Source organism: Podospora pseudoanserina, chromosome 6 (genome assembly GCF_035222485.1).
Source record: "Podospora pseudoanserina strain CBS 124.78 chromosome 6, whole genome shotgun sequence".
NCBI lineage: Eukaryota > Fungi > Ascomycota > Sordariomycetes > Sordariales > Podosporaceae > Podospora > Podospora pseudoanserina.
The window spans coordinates 1,204,570-1,222,210 of record NC_085925.1 but is presented as its reverse complement, the minus strand read 5'-3'; the positions used below and the strand labels follow the sequence as shown (position 1 = coordinate 1,222,210).

At 51.6% G+C, this 17,641-nt stretch overlaps 5 protein-coding genes across 5 annotated transcripts; 1 reads left to right on the top strand and 4 right to left on the bottom strand.

The window, feature by feature from the left end:
- Positions 1–238: 238 nt before the first annotated feature.
- On the top strand, positions 239–4,940 carry QC764_606080 (uncharacterized protein; the record flags this gene model as incomplete). Its single annotated transcript, XM_062949113.1, has 4 exons — positions 239–1,308; positions 1,365–2,655; positions 2,715–2,786; positions 2,837–4,940. Exons 1-4 carry the CDS (start codon positions 987–989, stop codon positions 4,938–4,940), a joined length of 3,789 nt encoding a protein of 1,262 aa, XP_062797349.1. The 5' UTR covers positions 239–986.
- A 1,823-nt stretch (positions 4,941–6,763) lies between these two features.
- Positions 6,764–9,234, bottom strand: QC764_606070 (uncharacterized protein). The gene is made up of 2 exons (XM_062949112.1): positions 7,920–9,234; positions 6,764–7,854 (listed from the first exon to the last, which is right to left on the bottom strand). The coding sequence occupies exons 1-2, from the start codon at positions 8,101–8,103 to the stop codon at positions 7,103–7,105; spliced, it is 936 nt and encodes a 311-aa protein (XP_062797348.1). The 5' UTR covers positions 8,104–9,234; the 3' UTR covers positions 6,764–7,102.
- A 2,887-nt stretch (positions 9,235–12,121) lies between these two features.
- Positions 12,122–13,825, bottom strand: QC764_606060 (uncharacterized protein; the record flags this gene model as incomplete). Its single annotated transcript, XM_062949111.1, is given in 3 exon segments — positions 12,122–12,476; positions 12,485–13,001; positions 13,360–13,825. Coding segments are annotated over 2 exon segments (489 nt in total). The 3' UTR covers positions 12,122–12,476; positions 12,485–12,978.
- Positions 13,826–15,131: 1,306 nt separating this feature from the next.
- Positions 15,132–15,467, bottom strand: QC764_0091260 (uncharacterized protein; the record flags this gene model as incomplete). Its single annotated transcript, XM_062940924.1, has 2 exons — positions 15,132–15,230; positions 15,306–15,467. 2 exons carry the CDS (start codon positions 15,465–15,467, stop codon positions 15,132–15,134), a joined length of 261 nt encoding a protein of 86 aa, XP_062797346.1.
- Positions 15,468–16,136: 669 nt separating this feature from the next.
- Positions 16,137–17,186, bottom strand: QC764_606050 (uncharacterized protein; the record flags this gene model as incomplete). The annotated part of the gene is made up of 1 exon (XM_062949110.1): positions 16,137–17,186. One exon carries the CDS (start codon positions 17,184–17,186, stop codon positions 16,137–16,139), a length of 1,050 nt encoding a protein of 349 aa, XP_062797345.1.
- Positions 17,187–17,641: the final 455 nt, after the last annotated feature.

Sequence of the window (17,641 nt, the reverse complement as noted above, 5' to 3'; positions counted from 1 at the left end):
GATCCAACACCCATGGTCGCAGCGTGCAGGTGTTTTGCAGGAGCCCCGCTGTAACCTTACCCCTCCATCAAGGACCCTGAGCTGGTCACGATGCGGTCATGAGGCCAACATCTGGGTCCAGATCTGGCGATGGCGACATTCTCTGATGCACGATGATAAGATAGAGACAGGAATGTCAGAAGAAAGGAGAAGAGGTGTGTATGTGTTGATGATGGCGAACTTCAGCTTCGGCCGGCGACGACGCTAGGTGGGTGCCCGTGGGAGTGCTGAAGATGAGAGGCGGCCCCTCAGACCGCTTCGAGGCAGCTCCTCATGTTGGCCTCGGCGAAATCCACTTTCGACCCCGCGATTCGTTGTGGTTGTTGAAACTGGAACGGGGGTCGCTTCTGCAGCGTGCTCCGAGCTTGCCCATTCGCCAAAGACATCCAGATGGTGGGAAGCGAGTCGGGTCGGGTGGTGCAACCTTGAAAATAGGAGAAAAGAGCACGAGGACAGGACATCCCTTCTTTTCTTCTCTGTTGATTAAAAGAAGGACAGAGCTGGAAGCTGGAGTCGTCGTCAAGTCTCGGACGGGTTTTGTGGAGATCTGAGGAGCAGGGATCAGGCCAGTGCCCGCCGCGTGCCCAAGTTCTGACACGACCTTATCAGTCCAGAATCTGGGGGTCGCTTCACGGTATCACCCAATTCCCAGCTGTGGCTTCCTCCCAGGGGCTTTTCATCTGTACTTTTGGCCACCCCAAGTCGCGGTCCACGCGTGTGTCCCTCTTTTCGTCTTGTCTTTTGCGACAGTCTAGAGACGGCGCCAAGATGTTCTGTTAGAGCATCCATCTGATCTGAACTGAACTGCGTGCGACATCTGCCTCCAGCAGCCTCGACGCTCTTTCACCAGTTTACCGATCCCTTGACGACATATCGCGACCCTTCGACTTCCATGGCGCTTGGGCGCTACGAATAACGAGCAGGGCACTTCGAGCCCGGATTGGAGAATGTTGTCCGCTCTGCTGCGGCCCTTTGGCAGGGGCGAGAATCCACAGGATGAGGGCCACCGTCCAGACGTAGAACAACGTTTTGCGCCTACCAATCGAATGCATCGCGCCTCGGTCGCTTCGCTAGGCGAGTATCGCCAGCATCGTCACGCCGCTGCCGACTTCACCGAGGCCGACGATGATGACGACGACGAAGAAAATGAGTCTCACCATGATAACGGGCAGCCGTCCCGTTACCAGGCTGCTGGTGTTCAGACCGAAGAAGACGAGGATGGGCGCAGTCACTCCATCGGCTTACCCCTGTTTTCTGCAGGTCATCTGGGTATGTATATGCGGCCTCAATGACCATAAGGAGGCAGCGATTAATGATTGTCCTAGATTCACTCCCTATATACAGCATGACCCATGCCATCCGCATCATTGTACAAGCTAGAACCGAAACAACATTAACATGGGATCAACTGAGATCACCGCAGGTTTCGCAGTTTCTCATCAGGCCAATGCAGCAACAAATACGGACGCAGCACTTTTCTCGGGGCACTCTCTACGCCCTGATGGCCAATTGCTTGCAATTCGGGAAGGAAGGGCAGTTGTACCCAGGAAATGCCGGAACAAGCAGCACCAGAGCAAAAGTGTGTGAGCTGTTGGCACTCAAAATATTGAAAGAGTACACGACGCGGGAGCTCATCGACGCACTCTCCTACGACTTCTATCCTCTCCAGGGTATCCCGGGGTCCCAAGGACCACTTCCCCAGCACGCCAGGTCTAGCCCGGCCACTATGCGGACTTCAACCCTTGAGGTTGCCATCCGAGCTTCAGCCAAGCACTTCCTCTCTCATCCTCTGGTAGTGATGCAGTTGGAGGCTATCTGGAACGGTGCCATCAGCTTTCACTCCACCGAGGACCAGCTTCGCCGTCAAGGCTCTTCGTCGAGTGCTGTTGGTAGCAATCAGTCTCGGCGCCAGAGTACGGTGAGGACACCGCTGTTGAGTCAGCAGCAGCAAGCGAAGGAGGACCAGGGACGGGCTCTTGCTCACGTTTCCGGTCGGCGATTTGTAACCCTGTATGATCCTCGAACGGCTTCACTTTTCAAACTATCACGGCTACGGGTCCCACGATATCGTCAAATACTCTCCACGTGCTCCCTTGCCATCTTGATCGCGCTCTTCTTGGCCGTTCTGAGCCGAAGATCGAGCAAAATCACCTCCCTGGAGTTGATTTTTTGGTTTTGGAGTGCTGGCTTTATGCTTGACGAAATCGTCGGCTTCAATGAGCAGGGCCTGTCTCTCTACATCATGAGCTTCTGGAACATATTCGATCTGGGTATCCTGTTGCTTTTGATCGTCTACTACTGCATGCGCATTTACAGCGTGTTTCTTCTCGAACCCCATAAATGGAACGAAAATGCCTACGATGTCCTCGCTGCTAATGCGGTCTTGCTCTTGCCGAGGATATTCAGCATTCTCGATCATTACCAATATTTCTCGCAGCTCCTGATAGCCTTTCGGCTGATGGCAGTCGACTTGGCGGCTGTTTTTGTGCTCATATTGGTGTGCTGTAGCGGCTTTTTTGTCTTCTTTACCCTTTCCAAGAACACCAACGATCCTTATGTGCTTGCCTACAAGATCTTTCAGATCCTCATGGGCTTTACACCAGCCGCGTGGGAAGTGTAAGTACAAACACATCCCTTAGCGACATTTCCGGACCACACGGCTAACGAATCGGCAGGTGGGACTCGTACACTTGGATGGGCAAGGCCTTGATGGCTTTGTTCCTCATCATTTGTCACTTCGTCATCGTGTACGTGGGCGCTCTCTGGTAACTGGAAAACTGATACTTACTTTCGATAGGACGATTCTCATCACTGTTCTGACCAACTCCTTCATGTCAATTGCATCCAACGCAAACGAAGAGCACCAGTTTCTCTTCGCCATCAACACAATTTCCATGGTGAAGAACGATACGCTCTTCTCTTATATTGCGCCCACCAATATCTTTGCATGGGGGTTGATGCCACTCAGGTATTTTATGTCCCTCAAGCGGTTCGTGTGGCTCAACCGCGCGGTGATCAAAGCCACCCATTTCCCTCTGCTGTTTTGCATTTTCTTCTACGAGAAGTACTTCCTTGCGCCGTACATCTACGAAGCTACCGATCTCGTCGACAATCCCGGTCGTGGACGCCCACATGGGCTTTCTTTGGGCGATCCATCTACCAGGTCAGCATTCTTCAGCCCCAGTGTCCGAGTGCGAGAGGAATCAGTGCTCGGCTATCAGAAGGACAGAGCATTGGAAGAAGTATTTCGACGTGCTCCCGATACAGCTACGCTAAGGACTCAAAGGAGGAATGAGCGACGGAAGACGCAGAATGCGATTCGCACATGGATGGACCAAAATGACGGAGGCTTCCGCTCGCCGCAGAATTATTCGACGATTGACAGCAGGATGACCGGTGATTGGCGGCGACGGCTGAGTATGAATCGAGAACGTCCATCCAGGTTCCCACGGCAGTATTCCGATCTTCGTTCTGCGGCCAGCGATCCAGCAGATTTCGTTTCTGACGCCCCGTACCCCATGGCACCCGAGTATTACCACGATGGCGTCCACCGGAGAGATTATGCTCATGAGATGAAGGAGAACACCGATGCGGATGGAGATGACGAGCTTGTCACGAATGATGAGGAAGAGGAGGATAATGTGACCAACACCATTGATGACGGTCATGGACACGACCTCGAGGCAATGGAGGAAGATTATTTCACAACCCCTGTTGCCAGCCGCTTCATCAACGATGAGCTCCCGTCAACTGACTCTCCTCGTATCGGCCAGTCAAGGCGTAACGCTCTGCACACCCGGACACTGTCAACTAACACAATCCTCTACGTCCCAGAGAACCATCAGCCATATAGTTCCTCCTCTGCTTCCATGGGCAGATCACCACAGTTACCATCCCGACGACACACCCCGATCATGACACCCATCTCAGGAGGTGGCCACCGCTCGCCTCGACGTTCTCTTTACATGACCTCCTCCCGGCCACGCCCTATTGCCCCGCCCCGCGACATGGCACGAACAGCTCCCACCCGATCAGGTCTGACTCTTGACATCCCTGCCCGAAGACCAGCAACACAGCACCAACACCAGCAAGATCCCCAAGATGTCCACCGTCACCGGCGGATGAGCTCCTCCGATCTCAACGCCACGGTTACAGTAGACGACGAAGAGAGCACCTTTAGTGGTGTGCCCTCTAGTTTCGCGACACAAATGGCCATGGCGACGGCGATGCTATCCAAGAGCGCTCAAGGGGATAACAATCGAATGAGCAGGCTCATGCTAGCAAAAATGAAAACCCTAGAAGAAAGTTTAGGGGATGTGGTACGGGAGATGAGCTTGTTGAGGAATTCCGTTCCTAACACGGCGCATAACTCTGACGATGGAGCGGTGGGAGGGTCCGGGGTTAATTTCAGGAAGAAGAAACCGCTGAAGATGATGGTGGGACCGCCGGGGTCGTCGGAGCCGTCGTCGACTTCTGCGCCAGGGGCGGGGGAGGGGATGATGATGGGTGGTGGACGGGGGGGGTTCGGATTGAGACGGAGTAAGACTGTGGGGGTGGGGGAGGCGAGGAGGATACAGATACGGAAGAACACCGGGATGACTGGGAGCTGGATGAGGAGTCCGGTTTCGAACAAGTCGGGGTCTGGGTCTGCGGTTACGGCGATTGCGGCGACGGGGTTGGGGATTGGGGATGAGATGCCTGGTGATAAGGGGAAGCAGAGGGAGGGGGATAAGAGGCTGCCACCACCGCCACAGGTGGAAGATGATGAGACGTATGAGGATGATGATGATGATGATAATGATGGGGGGCAGTTGCAGGGGAAGATGAGTCCGGAGAGTGGGTTTGGGCGGTTTGCGAGGAAGGGGGTAGGGGAGGGGATCGGAGGGGCGGGGTCGTTGTGATATCAAATTGTGGGAAAAGGGTTGGGTGGTAGGGAGATTTGCTGTTTGGGAGGATGGTTGGGCGGGGAGTGGTTTCCTTTTGCGAGCATTGTGTGTGAGCTTTTTTGGCTTTATGGGGGGGGGTTGGCAGCATTGGGTCGGCGTTTGTTTTTGTTTGCATGTAATCTCTGAGATTTTCTTTCTCATGGGGGGAGGTGTGGTGTATGATGTATGAAATGGAGATTGGGAGGGCCGTTTGAGACGGGGATTCCATCTGGCAGGTTGGTTGGTTGGGTTGGTTGGATTGGTTCAGGTAGGTGTGGGAGGATTAATTTGTGTTTTAAGCTACGGTACTCTGCAACTAGCTGGAGAGAGGTGGTTAATTGATGTTGTTTCGTCCAGCATGATAGGTTTTATGAGCCGCTTTATGTGATGATAAGGCAAGATGTGTACTCTCCCTGTTGTGAAGGGCGCAATGCCTACTGACTGCCTATTTTGTCCCCTCATCGTTCCGATTAGACAATAAACATTGCTGGTACCTAATGTTATGTTTACCACTTTTTGAAACTACTGATTTTTGAGATTTTTTTGAAGTGGAGATTCTTCTTAAGTGTTGAGTCTCTGGTAAAGATAACTGCCAAGTGAGAATTGAGACATTGCTAGGCACAGCTAAGCTGGGAGCAAGTGCAGAAATGTCCTGGGTAAGTATTCAGTTTAATATTCATTTTGAAATACATAGTCTCAGCCATTGGGCTGTCACGTCTCTATGCCACATCGATTGTATTTAAATATATATATATATATATATATATACCAGTAGCTGAGAAGCAACTTCATCATCTCCCTCATCCCGAGCCCTTCATTTCTCGAATTTTCCCTCTCACTGGTCACTTCATGGTCTGGATAACTGAAACATTGCTACCCAAGTCATATTCAACTCCCAAAGAGACAGTGGTTAGATCTGCAAAGATAACCTCGGTTTCACACAAAACCCTCGAAACATCCTTTAAACCCTTCCGAACCCAGCCCCGGCCCTCGACCATTAGTTATTAGGTTCAAAAACCCTTCCACCCCATGACGCGCTCGCATCCCCTCCCACAACTGTCACGTGCTTCCCAACGCAGATCAAATCTATTCTTATTTTTTTTGGCATCAGCAATGACGTCCCCCAGGGTCTAGGTCTCGGCTCACGTCTCTGCTTCCGTTCCCACCCCTGTTGATCCCCCGTCGATCACACCCCAGGCCTAACCTTGCCAACCGCGCGCGCGTTTTGCCCTGAGCGAGGCGAAAAATAAATTATTCGTGCGAGCGGTTGTCATGCGATTGACGTAACGCTATAAAGTCAAAAGCGTGTACTCTGCAAACCTTCTCACCAACAAATATCCCGGGGAGGGGGGCTGGGGAAAGGCCTGTTGTTGTGGAGTTTATGCCCATTGGAATGGAGTTCAGCTTCCAGCTTTACAAAGGACATTATCGATTGTATAGTTAGATGGCTGGTTCGGGCCGATGATGCACGCAGAAAAGAAAAGCAGGTTCCGTAGATTATAATAGTCAATAGTGTAATAATAATACCCTCTCATGAATATTATTCCAATGTTTATGTTCTGTGTTGTTTTGAGGAAAACAACCCCAAGTAACCCCGCTTCAAACCACCTCACCCCCTGCGCCAAGCACGCCATCCTGTCATTGATTTCCTCCTCCTCCTCTCTCCTTGCATCATGTCCCTGTCTCACTCCGTATTTGCTTGTGAGCCTTTCAAAACATTACAAAAAGTTCAGATACATGTAGTTGTTTAGTCCCCCTAATGTCATTGATGATACGCCCTCTTTCCCCCCTCCCCACCCCTCCCCCCCCCGTAAACAAAGTTCTTCAGTTCAGTCGTGGTATCGTAGAATGAAGTTTTGCTGCGCCCGAACCGCTTGACAATAAAAAATAATAATATCAAAAACGCCGAAAAGAGTAATCCGAAGCGCCAGTAAAAAGTTGGTTGGTAAATGTGATATGCCCGGCCCATTGTTGTGTCCAATATCCGCCGTTCTCGCAATGCTGTTGGATGTGTTGTTGGATGGAGGTGTTATGCAAAACCCGCTGTGCTATGCTTGACAGAAAAACCAATGTGTTGGCACCCCCTCCCAAAAACAAAAAAGTGACCCAATGAATCATAGCCAAGTTTCCCTAGCCCTTCACCCGCTCGTGGGGAATGTCTTTCGCTTTCCTCGTGGCAGATGCAGGTCTGGTGCGGGCGCGCCTTCACCGCCAAATGTGACGTGCATTTTCCCTCCATCCACCAAAGGGACAACAACAGCGGGGCCGTTCTCTAACACTGGCGTTTCTGCCGGCGTGAAGGGAAGACCGAGGCCTGTTACGGCCTCGCTCTGGGAGCGCTGGTGCTTGTCGATTTTTCTGGGCTGTGGAGGGTAGAGCGCCTGCCTTCCAGCACGCTCCATGTCTTTAACCACACTCCCAATCAACACGGGGTCCCACAAGGGGAGAATCCGGTAGCCCAGGCTTTCCATGATGCACCTTTCTGTGACATTGATTTGGTCGCAAGTCCACTGGTTCTTCCCCCATGCTGATGCGTAGTATTGTGTGGGCTCCTGGCAATCCTCCAGAAACTTGACGGCAATGATCAATGCGGTCAGAACGATAATCTCCGGACCAACACAGTCGATGTGTAGCTGGGCCATCCCCACCGGACTGACCGGGAGCGTGTGCCGCTTGGGAAGCTCAGAGAGCGCCTCTCTCTGTGCCAGCGGGCAGAGCAACCTCCAATTGAGCGAAAACTTGGAGCTGAGCGAATCCAAAATGCAAACTGCAAGGCCGATGGTGTCCATTGGCAGATCAGCCCGGACTAGAATCTCATGAACAAGGGCGACTGACGGCACAGCCAGAGAAGCCGTTGGAGGCACAAGGTTTACCAAGTGGACGGCGGGGCCTGTGAAACGGGGCCGTTAGAAACCAATTGCGAAACAATAACAAACACTGAGAAAGCCCACATACCGAAAAGGACAGAATCAGCAAGTCCTCCATCTTCAAAAAGAGACCTCGGGCTGTGAGCGATCAAGGAGTCGCGTGACGAGGGTGGAGGGGTCGGGAGGTTGGAGAGCGGCTTGTAGGTTTGCGCAAAGTACTCCTCGTCGAAATCGTACTCGTCATCCGAGTATTCGGGGGAGTAGGTAGCCATTGCTTTGGATATTGTATGGTAGTTATGGTGGTTCTGGAGGTGTTGTTTTGCGAAGCGTGATTCACGGTCCCAGAAATCGAACGTGTCGGTTGCCAGTGCTTCCTACGGGCAACAACAACAACAACAGCTTAGTAGAGCAGGCTGGCAAGCTGCTCATATCTGACCTCAGAACCAGAAGTGGCTTGATCGTTTTTCTTCTTCCCCTGGACAGGATCGTCGTAAAAAATATCGAAGCGAGACCTATATGCGATATGTACGTCGTGATGCTTGGTTGTGTGGTGGCTGTGAACACGAGGTTTCGAGTAGCACGTAAGGGGGCCGGGCCGAAGCGCAACGGAACCAAACACAAGGGTTGTTTTTCTGCGAGGAAGTCGTTTGGGTGCAAGACGAACGAGCTGGGAGGTCGGACAGACGGACAAGGCCGAGAGGATGGGGAATATATGTTGGAGAAGAGAAAGGGTGGGGGGAGGCTATGGGTGATATTGTATGTGTGCCAAGTCGCTGGAGCCAGGACCGGGGGTCGCCAAAAGGGGGGTGCCCTGATCAGATGGATTTGCGGTGTCGAACCCGTCGATTGGCGTCGAGTCGGCGGGCGCAAAGACCTGCTGCAGTGCTGCACGACCGATTGCTGGGGCCGATGTGTCCGATGGCTCCGCTTTATATGCAGCTGCGTCGGAAAGAAGGAAGGCTGATGGCCTGACAAAGCCCTTTAACTGCTCGAATAAAATGCTGCTTTCTCCTCTGGAGAATCCTGGAGAATCTGGAACCCTGGCTCTTCTTGGAGGGTAAATTCCTTGCTGACGACGACGACGCAATCTGCAATCTGGATGAACAAGATCCGGCGAGAGGCGCTGAGCGCTGAGTGCTGATCCATAGCGGGGCATGGTGCGAATCCAGGGTCGAGGCCACCAACGGGGAGGAGGGGAGCCCGCCTGAATTCGGGTCTTTTTTCAGTGCTTGCACAAACATCCGTCAGAAACAGAAATGTCTAGGCTGCTCGCGCTCTGATGCTGCAGCCCATACCTGCAACACCGGAAATGACAGCGAAAACCTCTGCTTGACGCCAACTGCGGCCGCTACCATAAACTACCACAGCTACGAGGATGCCCTCTGCGAGCCCTCGTGTCAACAGGCGGTCAGTGGATGTCTTCAGGGGGGAAACAGTTGCGGAGTTTGGCCTGCCTTAGGTCGCAGCGCCACCAAGTCCAGCTAGGGCAGACTTGGTGGGGATGCCTGCAAGCCCTTCCCTAGCGCTGGCATACCGATAGCACAATGATGCCATTGGATGCCTTCCACTACACACGCCTGGTGACATGTGCCTACACGGAAAACATTCATATGCAAACATTCATCGTATTTCTTTCTCAACTTTTTGTCTGGCTTCGGGCCCAACCCAGTGTGTCAAGGCTACCCCAGGGTGTTACAGACTCGGATCCTCATGGCCGTGGCCTGACCATTCTTCATGACCACATTCCTCACGTCAGTCCCTTCGGCACATCATCATGGCTTTTCCTCACAAGCTTTAGCCAAGCGAATCCCGTTCCTGAATACGAACGCTCATCTTCAGCAGCAAGCAGGGTGCTCTTGGCTAAAAACAAAGCTGCAGATTCACTGTCACTTTGGGAATATCTGCTGCTCGGCAATTCGGCAGTCTTCCATGCAGAGTCGACCTTCGCACTCACATCCAGACCTCGCTCGCAAAATCACCTGCAGAACACGCGAGTTGCCTTCCCCAGGAAATCAATAGCGAGCCAGCACATCGCAATCACGGCTTGACATTGCTGCTGCAGCTGCGTTGATTAAGCCTCAACCTCTGGTGGTACCATGGGACGACTGCCGCATGCCTAGACCTGGTCTCCTGCATACATTGGGTATGTGGGTGTGTGGGTGTGTGTGGGTGGGTGTGATGTCCCGGCAGGGCTGAACAAGCAACAAAAGAAACAAAAAAAAATTAAAAAAATTCGCGAAGCCGGCCTCCCCTTCCGTGACCACCACTGCCATTGTTGCCGCCATGTACATATTCCCGCAGTCGTGCTCCGCTCCCCGCTTCGCCCGCGGCCAGAAGCGCGCCACTGGAGCAAGTATTGGCTCAGCCATCCATCCCACCACCAACTCCCACTCTCTTCTCTGCAGCAGTCCCCAATCCGATGCTGTCTCGGCAAAAGCTTGGTATGCACCCCTCCGAAAGCAGTGTTTGGCTATTGTTGCGAGAAAAATTCTAGAACAGTGAAACCTTGACCAACTTCTGCTCAGCTCATGCAAGAGCGGCCGCATTTTCTGATGTGAGATGAACTGTGTTCATCACCAACAGGCCACGTTCCATCCTCCGTGTGTCCGAGGATCAGGTTGGGATAGAGAAGAGAAAAAAATGTGCTCGAGGCACGGATACGTGGAGTAGTTGGATGATCGAATGATTACGAATGTTTTGTTTCAGAAACAATATCCACAGAAGGGTTGTGTGTGGAGTTTGGCACTGACGAGGCTGTGTGTGTGAGGATACGAACAAGAAATAAGGAGGGTTTTCCTGGATTCCTCTCGCCAGTGAAGATCACAAAATCGACATTTGGGGCTCTTTTTTTACACCCTTCTTTGCCCATGAGATCCGCTGTTAGACTAGCAGGGCAAAGTCCAAAAGACAAGAACGTCCAAAAGTTGTGTGCAGAGAGAAAGAACCCTAACCCGAGAGCATACTACCCCTTTTTTTACCCCTGAATCATTCCTCCATCGTCACCACAGACATCAACCCAACCACCTCAAGTCCAGCTGCGCAGTTCAGCACCGAGACTTTTGAAAAATCCGAGACTCAACTTCTCACGATGTTCTAATCTCTTCTTGACTCACACACGAAAGCACCCCCGAACGACAAAAAGGAACTACACAAACCAAGACTTCGAGATAAACCGCTTACGGTCGGTAATGTCGATGTCGTTTGTCCGGGAAAATGAAGATATCTCGTACTGTAAATATATCAACGTCCGTTGAAGTCAGCCCGACCACAATCTCCCACAGAACATCTTCAACTCCAATCAGAAAACCGCAATGCAGGCCCATGAGACACTTTCCCGGGGCATAGCCGTCCTAATTCTCTCTCCAGTATTATAGTGAAGGCTTTCCAAAACAGTCCAAATTTCTGACATCATCATTTTCCATAGCCATAATCAAATAAAAGAAAAGTTTGAAAAAGTGTAGCCTCCTCGGACTCCAAACTCACCCACACCTCGAAGGACTCTCCTTGTCCAACTACCCTCGGATTCCTACCTATGGAGATCCAAAAGATCAATGGGCGGTGAACACCCAACTCACCCGCAGGTATAATATTCCTTCCTCCAACACCGAGCGACACACACACACACGTGCGCTGCATATACTGCATAAGGTACGTTACCTGATCCAACCACAAGTTTCATGACATCAACCTGCCATATAGTCCGAACCCCCCCCGGCACGCCCCTCGCACTTTCCCCATCCAAACTGTATTTGGTTCCCAAGTTTTGGTCCCTTCTTTACCTGATTCTTATTCTTGGTAAAACATCCCCATCCACTATACCCCTCCACCACAAGAGCCTCACACAGAAAGCAACAAATAATCATCATAATATATCCTCAAGTCGAAGTACCTACTCTCAGTCCCGTTATTTCCAAGTATTTGCCAAACAAACCCCATACCAATTTTCTTTATTTTTCTTCTCATTTTTTTTCCATAAAAAAACCCTACATCTGCGTTATGATCGTTACGTACCTACCTGCCTAGGTAGACCTATCACCCCTACCCACCACATGCCTCATGTATCATCCTCTCAAAAATGACCAATCCGTTTACCAAGCTCGATTCATTCCTACTCATACCTAACCCACCATCCCATCCTCACGTGACAGCCCAGAAAGGTAGCAACAAACTTGTTCATTCCATCTTCTTGGCATCCATTCCCGTTCTCATCACCCCCTTACCCCCACCCGTCGATCCAACACCAACCGTCACAACCTCACCACCCCTTCCCAAGAAACAGCAGCTCAAATCCAGCTCCACAACGTCCCGTTCATTCATCATGCGGTTCCCACTCTTTCAGTTCACGTTTTATCATCCAAAAAAAAAAAAAAAAGTCAAATCCATCACTACCCCCAAAATACCTGCCCAAAAGAACATGATCAAAACCAATAATCACAATCACAATCAAAATGAAACAGTCATCACGTCCAGGAAAAACCAATCCGGTTGATATTCCCCCAACAACTCAACAACTATGTATCCATCCCAGCTTTCCCCACCAATCTTCCTTCCCCCCATTGCATTTACATTCATCACATTCTACCCCTGTTTGTCCCATATATACCTCCCCCTCTCCCTCTCCCCTCTCTTTTCGTCGTCTGTCATACAAAAGAACAAAAGAAATAAAATACCATCATCGTACTGTGTCATGAATCCAAGCAAAAAAAAGAAGAAAAAAGAAAAGCTAAATCTACCGCAAACACACCAGAAACAGAGGAGAGAGAAAAAGTATTAAGCTGACGAGAAAAGAAATCCACCAGGAGATAGGCAAAAAACAAAAACAAAGTGTGAAGAAATAGAGATTGATTCTATCAACTAGTTTCTCGTCGTTGGAAAATCCCCCTCAACTTTCCACGTAGTGAAAAAAAAAAAAAAAAGAGGAAATTCCGCTGACATCACACTGCTGCTGATTTGCCTATCTCCATTCCCACGTTTTTGTCGTCATTATCGCTGGGTCGTAAAGCTGTCGTTTCCCCCCCTCCCCCCCGGTGGGTGAGAGGAGGAAATCGGTTCGTGGGTTGTAGTGGTGTTTCTCGTCATGTTTTTGATGGGGGTGGTGGAGGTGGATGGTAGATGGTGTTGCATTACTTTTTCATCATGGTCGCCGTTTACTCCTTGACAGGGAGGCGGACTTTTTGTGCAAGAAAAATCCAGAATTAGCCAATGGGTCCGAAAAAGGGGGGCATTTGCTGAGGCGGATGCGATGGGTGTGTCGGCGTCGTTTGGCACCTAAGTAGCCCTCTAGTCGAGGTTGCTCCGGCCCTCCTGAGCATCTTGCTCTTCCGCAGTGACCACATTCGGGCCCTCGCCACCGGAAGGGGCAACGCTGGGGCTCGGAGCGGCAACACCGGGAGACGAACCAGACACTGGCAGGTTGGGGGTGAAGGCAACCGGGGCTTGGGGTCTCGTGTGAACACACACGTTTGCCGACAAAACAAGACGATGTATTGGGCCGAGGTCTGTGCATGTGATAAAAAAAAGTTACTCACCTGAGTTGCCAATAGTGGTGACCTGGCCAATGACGTTGGGGGAGATGAACTGCTGGAGATCGAGCAGGCCAACGTTGTTGAGGAGACCGAGCTGGAGCTGCTGGAGCTGGAGGCCCTTGAGATCAAAGCCGTTGAGAACACCGAGCTGGTGGATCTGGAGGAAGGTGTGGAGCTGCTGGAGCTGAAGGAGAGCCTGAAGATCAAACTTCTGCTGAGCAAAGAGACCCTGGAATTGCAAGATGTTGAAGTTGTTGACGTTGGCGAGGTTGCCGAGGAGACCAATCTGCAGAGAGTTGATGTTGAGGAGGTAGTTGAGGTTGACCTGGTTGAAGCCCTTGAGGCCGTTGAAGGCATTGATATCGAAAGCGAAGGCACGCTTGTCAACCTCAGTGCTGGCGGGAGCAGTGGCAGGAGCAGCGGCAACCATGGCGGCGAGGGTAGAGACGATGACGGTGAAGAACTTCATTTTGACTGATGTTTTTGTTGTTAAGAGAACGACTTGCGAACAAAGAGATTAAAGGATTATAAAGTTTAAGAGCACAGCTCAAAAATGTTCAAAGATTGAAGGAATGAAGCGAACAGCGAGCACAGCTATTGTTGACCAGGTTAGCCTCGACACCAAGTGTTTCGTTTAGATGATTGTTTGGCGGACATACCTCTGAAGAATGAATGACAGAAAGAAGATGGCGAACGGGCCTTGGAAAGCTGGAGTTGTGAATGGGATGAAGAAACAAAAAGTCAGGACAGGACGGGTGATCAGGTCACCTTATATGGTGGCTCGAACGTGCCAAGGACCAGAGGCAACGATGATGGCAAAGATGGGAGCAGGAGTTGCTTGCCAAGGATTTCAGGGAGACGCCGTGATGTTCGGGATGAGAGCACGCACTCATCCGAAGCGTATCAGGCGACAGGTGTCACTGGACGGGGGCGGATGGATAAAACACCACAGGCAGGGCAGGCCAGGATGTGCCGGGATGTGTTGACGATGTTGAGGCGGAACCAAAGAACCGAGAAAGTCAAGGCAACCCAGGCACAGCAGCAACAAATTCCCCGAGACGGGGATGTGCCCTGCACAGGAGGGAGGGTAGTCGAGAACACTCGGCACCTGCAGCAACGTCATGGTACGGAAAGCTCTATGACCGAGGCCATCTGGGACTGTTTTGCTGCCAAGAGAAACACCGAAGACTGGTTGGTGGCATTCGGATATCAAGGGACTAGGTGCTCTCTACACTAGCTCCTGAGTGGGGGTGGGAGGGCGCCCAGTGACGGGATACCCCCAGGTCGAGGCCATTTTGTGGGGGAAGCACAGGTACCATCTGATGTCCAGGAGGTCGCGGGAAGACGCTCGGTGGCCATTCCTGATCACCGCTGAGGATGAGCTGCTCGTTTCGAGTGTTTCGAGGAGCCATGTGCTCCTGGGAGAAGAATAGAGCCAAATTCGGGAACCGGGTGTTCCAACATGACAGTGGTCCTCCTGTATGCCGTTAGCAGGGCTCGGGGATTTTACAAAACAGATGAAAACATGAGCAGCCTATACTAGACCAGACCTTCTCGATCGAATGGATTGAGGACCTGGGACTTGACCCCTTCACGGCCGCCCGCAACGAAGGGATAGCCAAGCTGGCCGTCGAGGTTCTCTCTCAGTCCATCACACTGACAAGGAGTACATTGGTGTTCAGCCGAAGGGAAAGGTAACAGTCGGTGATTAAGCGATTAAGCGATTAAGCTTGCCTTAGTTGAACCCATCCGATGCCGAGAGCTGTTGCGGTGTTTCAAGCCTGGCAAGCCTCAATTGCCCCCCCAATTCCGGCACTTGTTTGGCGAGAAGTGGCTAAATAGCGGGTCCTCTGGGGCGGGAGAGGCTCAAAGGTCTGAAGCCGATTAGCGGGAAGCCCCTGTTAACGTTACAGCCGGGTGCCTTAGGGGTGCCTGGGGGTGGCACCCACCGATTCCAAGACCCCCGCCCAGGCGTCCAGGGGGGTGATTGGGGCTGCTGATTGGTTGGATCCCATCTTGAAGCCGTGCACTTGCAACGACGGGACCGAGCGCTCATGCGGAGACACACAATAGATGTCGCAGATGGCACACTTTGAAGCAGCCAAATCCATGGCATTGCTCTTTTTCCAACATGGGAATGGCCTCGCTTGAATTTCTTCACCTGACTTGGATGCCTTGGCCACCGGATCTGTGCGGGTTCCGGCTGAAGAAGTGGGCTCCTGACAGACAGCACGCCATCACAGGATTGCACGACGTCTTGCGATGACAGCTACGAACAGGCACAGCATGCGGAGCAATGCAGGTACTCCATCTGAAGATGGCGAAGCAGTGTGACCTCCCCAAATTAGAACCACGAGATCATCAATCATCAGGTATGTTCCAGCAACTCCAACCCCCTCCAGCACCAGTAACAGATTCATCTCAAGTTTATACTCATCATAGAGATAGCCCGATCTAATTACATTATCACGATCGGTCTGAAGAAACCCTAACAAAAGAAAAAGTATCTTGGGGTCGACCCCGGCATCTGCCGCACCCCCAGTCATTCCTGACAGCCAAGGACCGGACTTTGCTCCCTCCCAGGCCCCAGTCACTCATATGTTTGCAACCCCGGCCTTTCATCCGGAAGCTCATCGGATGTTTAGAGCAGACTCCTGTTCTTGACCCAACTGGCTTACCGTCACTAAGTTGTTGGGACGACCCGAACAGGGGCAGCTCCCGCAACAAGGTTGAGCTCCTCCATTCAGAAACCCCTGAGCTGTTCCCGTGCCGTTCATCACTTAACGGGTGAGGTCTGACAGGTTATCGACAGCGTCCTCCACATCGACCTCCTCAGCCTCCTCAACTTCCTCAACAGCAACAGCCGGAATAGCGGTCTCAGCTGCGGCTGGAACAACAACGGAAGCAGGAGCTGCTACTGCCTCAGCGGTGATCGTAGCAAAGGCTTGAACAACTGCTGAAGCTGAATCAACAGCAGGAATGGCAGTAGCAACACCGGCGGATGACGCATAGATATCATTGGCGGCACCAACGACAACATCTGGGTTTGCTGTGGCGATGCTGAAAACTGCCTCAAAATCGGCCGAGTCAACGGACTCAACAAGATCATCAACTCCAGGATCAGCGGTGGCGATCGTGAAGTCTGCCGCCGCCGTCGCAGTAGCTGTCTCCAATGGCGGGTTCTCAGCTGTCGCAATTGTGAAAGCAGCTTCTTCCTGACCACCAACGCCCGAACCAATGGCGCCTGATCCAGCCCCTTGAGCACACGACTGACGTTTGGCATACCGTCCACGGCGAAGTACGGTTCGCTTCATGGTCTTCCTGGCATCAGCAATTTCTCGTTTGAAGAGGCCTGACGACATGGTCAGCAAAAGCTTCACCTGGTTTTGGGGAAAAAAAGTATGCGGACCTAGGTTGAACCCCCCAAGTACCTTCCCCTTGCTGAACAGATTTTGTACACCTCCCAGATTGAGGAAGCCAAGCTGCTGGAATTGTTGCAGCTGAGCAAGCTGGAAGAATAGATCGATATCATTGTTGAAGCCAAACCCCAGGATATTATTGCGGTTGAACTGCCCACCCAAACAGAATCCGCTAAGCATAGCCAGGATAGCATCAACGATCTCATCTTGGTTACCGAGATCGATATTGCCTAGGTTTAGGCCGTTGACGTCCAAGCTGTTGAAATCCACCTGTCCACCGAGGTTAAAGTTGTTGATATCCACATTGGGCGAGGCAAAGCTGCTGGTGGAATTACTGAAAACACCAGTGGAGTTATTCAAAACCTGGGCTGACGCCAGGCCAACGGATAGAAATAAAACTGTGGTCTTCATGGTGGGTGGTTTCTTTGAAAGTCTGCCTGCAAACAATGGTGTGTAAAGAATGTCAAAGAATGGAAGGAGCACAGCTAGAAGGTCTCAATCAGTACATATCTCCAAGCCAAAGGGAGATCAACATACCTCTGATGTCGAAAAGTTAGAAAAGAGCGTAAGTGCAGCGTAAGTGAAAAAGAATCGAGCAGCACAGAATGAAAGAGGCCCTCAAACACCAAACATTGAGGGCCAGCCGAGATGATATACACTCGGCTGCCACCTTTTCACTTCAAATTAAGGCACATCTCACGGCTGGTACCGTTACCGGCTGCCGGATGGGAGTATTTGGGAATCTCGGTGATGGAGATGGGATGAGGAAACAAACCCACCCATTAACCATAAAACTTGCACAGCTAACATCCCGTCGTCTTTCACACGGTCGATGAAACGGGGGGTGGATATAAGCCGAGGTCATC